The sequence below is a fragment of the Chelon labrosus genome, assembly GCF_963514085.1.
Source record: "Chelon labrosus genome assembly, chromosome: 10".
Lineage (NCBI taxonomy): Eukaryota > Metazoa > Chordata > Actinopteri > Mugiliformes > Mugilidae > Chelon > Chelon labrosus.
Genome location: NC_140360.1, coordinates 25,351,639 through 25,357,638, shown reverse-complemented (window position 1 = coordinate 25,357,638; position 6,000 = coordinate 25,351,639). Strand labels below are relative to the sequence as shown.

At 40.5% G+C, this 6,000-nt stretch overlaps 1 protein-coding gene across 2 annotated transcripts; it reads right to left on the bottom strand.

Moving 5' to 3' along the window:
- Positions 1 to 730: 730 nt before the first annotated feature.
- ppdpfb (pancreatic progenitor cell differentiation and proliferation factor b) lies at positions 731 to 5,017 on the bottom strand. Of its 2 annotated transcripts, none has more exons than XM_084552967.1 (5): positions 4,872 to 5,017; positions 3,472 to 3,567; positions 3,151 to 3,228; positions 1,489 to 1,582; positions 731 to 1,272 (listed from the first exon to the last, which is right to left on the bottom strand). In XM_084552967.1, exons 2-5 carry the CDS (start codon positions 3,524 to 3,526, stop codon positions 1,158 to 1,160), a joined length of 342 nt encoding a protein of 113 aa, XP_084409093.1. In that variant the 5' UTR covers positions 3,527 to 3,567; positions 4,872 to 5,017; the 3' UTR covers positions 731 to 1,157. The 2 variants fall into 2 exon arrangements, with proteins under 2 accessions (XP_084409093.1, XP_084409094.1); XM_084552968.1 differs by having other exon boundaries at positions 4,883 to 5,015.
- Positions 5,018 to 6,000: the final 983 nt, after the last annotated feature.

Here is a 6,000-nt window from a genome sequence, read left to right as displayed (position 1 = left end):
GGTCAAACCAAATGCATGCAGATATAACATGCAAAACAGATGCCGGAATCAAACCACATATGAAAATCTTTTGTAGCAGTATGTGCAACTCAGCACATGATCTAAGGCAATTTTACATCAGCGAAGAAGAAGCAAACTGCTTACACCATGAGGCTGTGCACACTGGGGAGTCAGGCAGGAAACAAATGTTGGGACCTCGAGCCAAATCAGCAGCATTGCAAACAGATAATACACATTTAGGAATGGTCCTCATTCAGGCACAACAAATGTAAAAACTAAATAAAATGTATGCATTTGAAGTCTGACCAAACTAAAAGCAACATACGGTGATACCCGTGTCGATGGAGGCGGTTGAGTCCAGTTTGTACAGGAATGTTTTAAGCCATAGGGACTATTGGACTGTTTCCCAGAGTGGTGTGTTCTGTGCCAAAGGTTCACAACTCCAGATTCTGGGTTCAGCAGCAGCAAGAGGAGGAGGGCGCGAAGCACTGCTCTTTCAATGTTTACTCTGTTCCTGGAATAGCTCTGTACAAAAATGAACGAACCCCACCCTGGCAAGTCCTTATAGGGATACTTCAAGATACAATTATAGACACGCAACTTGGCAAACTAATAGATTATAAACAGATAAATTGAATTATTAAAAGTGTGTAATGGAACACACAAACTGTCCTTAAAATATTCTTTAAGTGCAGTGTACGAAAAGAACGTAATGACACCAGAACAGAACTTTAGGCTGCAAGAGTCTACTTTATTGCATTTGCAATTTTCACAGGGTGACAAAGTGAAAAAACGTTTAACAAAAGGCATGTGGATGTATAAAAACCACAGTGTGTCAATGCAACACAGTATTACAAACACAGAACGTTACAAATGTTAACAAAAGAAAGGGAGCTTATCAGTTTCATCGGCTTGTTTTTTTTTTGTTTTTTTATTTTAAGGTTGCTCTTTTTGGTTGTCAATAAAAAAAAATGACAAGGTTACAGAACGAAAAACAAGTGTGGCAGCCTACACTTCAATGAATAATATAAAAAAAAACAACAACAACAACAAAAAAAAACTAATAAGGTTGTAAACGGGACTTCCTCCCGTCACCTAGCGTTGGTCGTTGGTTTGATCCCCCGAGGTGCGGTGTGGATTGGAGTGAGAATGCAGGATCAGGAGGAGGTGGGGCTTCCTGCGTCACTGCTCTCACTCACCTGTCGCTGCATCACCATCTCCCTGGCAACGCAGGTGATCTGACCATTCGTCACCGTACCTGTGACCCCCGCCCTGCCAGAGACAAAGAGACAGCGAGTTTAGAAGACATGTCTGAAAAAGGTGGCAGCAGTAGAATGTGTGAAAAGTTTGTGGCAATTAATTCACTATGGAGGTCACAACAGAAAACTAGATTTGAAGCCACGCTGCTACTCGTACAAAAAGAGAGACGAAGTGGAAATTTTAGTAATGATCCTTCAATGCAGTGTGTTCGGCGTGCTCAGTACTTACTTCTGCTGTGCCTCCTCAGTCAGTGGGGTCATCCCTGGCTGCTTCCCAAAGAAGAAACTGGACCACCAATGGCCAGAGTCTTGCTTGGGGAGTCCTGTGGAGGCAAACAATGAAGGCATAAGGCTTTGAGTTCATAAAGCAGAAACAACTGTATATTGAACTTGTTTGAATCACATGCTTTAGGATTTTGACAAAAACCTCCAGGAGATCAGGAGATAGATGTAATAAGATTAAATCAGAGCAGTGGGACTGAAAGCATGTGTGTGAGATTCATTATTTCCACTCTGAGGGAGAAACCAGTCTGCCCTCACTCGTCAGGACTCCGGCACGTGTTTGGCTCCATTTCAAATCGACTGACACTGATTTGTGTCTGGACAGCTGCATTCACATACCAGTAGCTAAGATTTACAGTACAACAGCTGTCTGCCGCAATTAGCATCTCGCTCAAATTAATTAGTGCCAGTCAGGGTCATACATTAATGCCTAAGCCATCAAGCCCTGTAAAATGACTTTGAGCCACAACTAAATACTATACTGTCTAAAAATATAAAATAAGTATGACTTTTCAGTTAATATTTTTATGTTTGTACTTCTACTATTGTACCTCACCCATAGGACATGACAAAAAAAAAAAAAAAATATATATATATATATATCTCTCTATCTCTATCTCGAGGCTGTGGGCTGAACTGTCCACACACACCCATTTCCCCTTTCACCTACTTTCACATAAAGCACTGTGAGGAAGTGCGTGTGTGCACTTGTACAATTTAAATATAATCTGTCCATGTGGTTACCACAAGCATGCTGGCACAAACCTGAGTCATCACTGACTCACCAGATGGTTTTCCACATAAACCAGGATTAGTGTTAAATTCAGCAGATACTAACTGGGTGTTTAGCTCAGGGGCTGAACACATGAATCCTAAACCCACTGGGAGCAGCAAGTTGGAGAAATCCCTTAATCGTTAGAGGACAGTGAAAATAATTTTCCTGTTAGGTAAGAAAGAGGCAGGTCAGACTAGAAACAACTAGATGTTCTCTGGGATGACTCAACCACTGTAACCCTGAAGTCTGAGGCAACAGCTGACTCAACTACAGCAATCCTTTGATTACTTAAAAGTAAGGTGTGCGCGCAATATTACCAAATCCATGAGAATCCATCTATGATGTCAATTAAGAAATAAAGAAATAATATAGTAACTTGTTAAATTGTTGTCTAAAATCAGGAAGGAAGAACTATGCGAGTTGAAAGGAAACTCTCAAACAGAGGAGCCAAACATCTGGACCTGGAACAGAAACATACTGTTCCCATCAAAACAGTCATGGAAATGACTCACTCACTTTTTTGTGTTTATTCTGTGTGTCAGTGAAAATAAAGTCAGGAATCCTCTGGCGGCATCTTTGTTTCAGTTAATCAGCTGCGCGGGTGGCTAACAACAATCACCTGAGTTGGTACTAATAACCCTACTATGACGACATTTGACCTGTAATCAGTGTAATAGTGTAATCAGAGAGTGAACACAGTTCTGTGAGAACCTGAGTAATTATCAGTTGTGTTTTTTGTTGTGGGAAACAGTGGCTAAATTGGGTTTTTACTTTGCATTACATATACATCATATAACTTCCTGTTACTTCTATTACACAGATAGAAGCACTAACCTGGATGGTGAGGGATGACCTCCCCGCTATACTCCGAACTGCCACAAGAGCTACTGCTGGATGTAGAGCCGATGCGTCCTGAAGGAGAAGAGAATGAGAAAATGGACAGCTTAATAACAGGCTCCTTAAGTGAAAAAAGATTCAATAGTATCTGTCAATTAGCTGACAGTGAAAGGGGCAGAACATTAATCTATTTTGTCTGGTTGTATAACCGCAGCCTGAGGGACAACTCTGCTTTTGATTCGTTATACTGAGACTGGCTACACACAAACATAACACTGTGCACTGGCGTGATAAGACACAACACAGAGAGAGACTCACTTCGGTAGTAGTCAGTGGTTGCCACAAGAGAACCGCCTGCTGGAATAGCTGCCATTCTTCTATTATTGGTCTCTGTTCCTTGTGCTTGATGGAAACCTGGAAATGAAAGAGGGTACGATTAAAACCAGACTGAGCTGAACTACTCACCATAGCACCCGAGATATTTTTTTATATATCACGACAAATGCCCACACATGGCTCCAAATTGCAAGTCAGGTTGATTTGATTACTCTGGATAATTACTATTTTGATAAACCATTATGAGGTTTAATCATTTATAACAAAGCAAAATTTGTTAATTTTAATTTTATTATCTGTTAAGGCATAAGTGACATTTTATAGTAATCATTTGGTATATAAAATGCCAAAGACATTTAGTGTAACGCTGTAAGAACATCCTTAAATTCATTATTAAAACTGTTCAGCATTAATACTATGTTTGTGTCGGTGTACTAACACACAGTTTTTTTAATTTAATGTTCAATTTACCAGTTCAGTAATAACCATTATGCAGGGGTCGTGTCCATTGTCCACTAATCTGTCAGACTGCTTTTTCCAGATAATACGCTAGTCATTTTTTCCTACCCGATGTCTCGACAATATAATTGAACATCAACTTCAAACATAGTGGCGGTTGATTCGGCCCTATTTTGTGCAAGAAAAATAACAAAGCGAGACAAATATCCCTAACCTCCCGTTATGCGCCGCAAGAAAAGGAGAAATACACCAGATGCTTCGAGCACAAACAGAGAAGACAAAATACAGTAAAGGCACATAAATCGGTCATATTTTACGGTGAAAATGCATCATGTCCAAAGACGAAAAAGGTATTTTGTACAGCTTTATGAGTTGCAATCTGCTGCAGCACGTACACATCCTCAGAAACATGGCGTCAGCTGAGTTTTGCAGGGGTCTTGTTTACATTAAGTCATTGCAGCAAACCGACATTTTGAAGTTATTCTGTCCTTCAGACATAAGGGAAAAGGAGCATGTTTATACAGTCAATGGTTTAAACATATGTATATGTATATACATATATATGTATAGGCGGTGTCTAAAAAATGATGGATAACGGGGACTTTATCCAACAGTGAAAATATTTCGTTTCTGAGGAAAAAAAAAAAGACGAAAAAGCAAAACGACTGTTTGTTGACTTCAACTATCAGTTTGGGTGGGAACTAGTAGTCTGACCGTTGGCGTTCCGCGAATGAAACTCAGAGACTACAAACAAAACGTTCATTCTTCTTCTTCTTCTTCTCCATTTTAAGCAAAAAGAGAGAATTTCATAGAGCAGCTGCCATCATCACAAGCTAGCACTGTTAGCTCGCCCACAGCTCTGAACCCACCACCTCATTGTTACCACCATTTTATAACACGGACGCCACACCGGAAAGCCTCACCTTTTCCTGACCTGCTTGATGTTTTGTAGCACCCAATTCAACTCAGTCGGCGAGGCTGGGGGAGTAAACGCTAGGCGACGGGGCCCATTTGAAAATAAGTTTTGGGTAAATGTAACCCTCCAAGGTCCGAGCGGATTTCGACGCTGTTTCTTTGTCAGACTAACGGGCAGCTCGAGCTTATATAGGTTGAGTTGTGACGTAAGCGTCAGTGATGGGGCGGGGCTTCGCTCAGAACTCCATGCATCACGTTCCTCTGAATCAGGTTTGATTAACCCATGATGTCAGTACTTTGAAACTTAGCTGACATGACCAGCAGCTGCAAACATATATAACGTCAAATACATCCTAATTTGTACGATTCCTGTTACAAAAATGTCATTTTTTTCCAACCGCATTGCTGTAGTTTCTGTAGGCCTGAAACTCATTTTTACATTAATGCCATAAATCTCTTCAACTTTACGATAGATATTATAAACTAATTTCGTGATCTGGTCCTCGGTTGATGTTCAGTTTTATTTCTCAAGATGCTTTCTTTCAAACATGTTATTGAAATACTTGTTTTTCACTTACTTTTTGTTTGTACGATCAGTTTTTAACGACCACTTATTAGTCACCACAGTAGACCAACTGGCGTGTCCACCAACGCCAGCACCGTGCAAGCAGCTTCCTCTTGTGGTGAAATTAATCAACTGCAGTGGAGTAATCATCATTTAGGAAACGACATTTAGACTAAATAAGAACCTTTTTTTGAAAATGAAATGTGTTGTTTGCCAGATGGCAGTGGCGGAATGTTTAATAGGATCGCATCGAATCGAATATAATAGAACAGAATTTATTGTAATTGCAGAACACAGGTTGTTCGTTGTACCACAATGACAAATAATGACATTCTATTCTATTTTGTACAATGCATATGTGGCATATTACAATAGATAGACAATCACCTGCTTTTGCAAATTGTCTGAGGAGTTGCAAACAGACAAAACGTATCGTTGTCGGCAGGATTCGAACCTGCGCGGGGAGACCCCAATGGATTTCTAGTCCATCGCCTTAACCACTCGGCCACGACAACTGAGAACCGCCACTCTATGCACGGTGCTCAAATCTCGCGAGATCCCGGGCTTGCACA

Coding starts and splice junctions, on each gene's coding strand:
- ppdpfb (XM_084552967.1), bottom strand. CDS start 3,526: ATGGCAGCTATTCCAGCAGGCGGTTCTCTTGTGGCAACCACTGACTAC. Junction 1,583..3,150: donor GGTCATCCCTCACCATCCAG/GTTAGTGCTTCT, acceptor TTGCCTCCACAG/GACTCCCCAAGCAAGACTCT. Junction 1,273..1,488: donor ACTGAGGAGGCACAGCAGAA/GTAAGTACTGAG, acceptor TGTCTCTGGCAG/GGCGGGGGTCACAGGTACGG.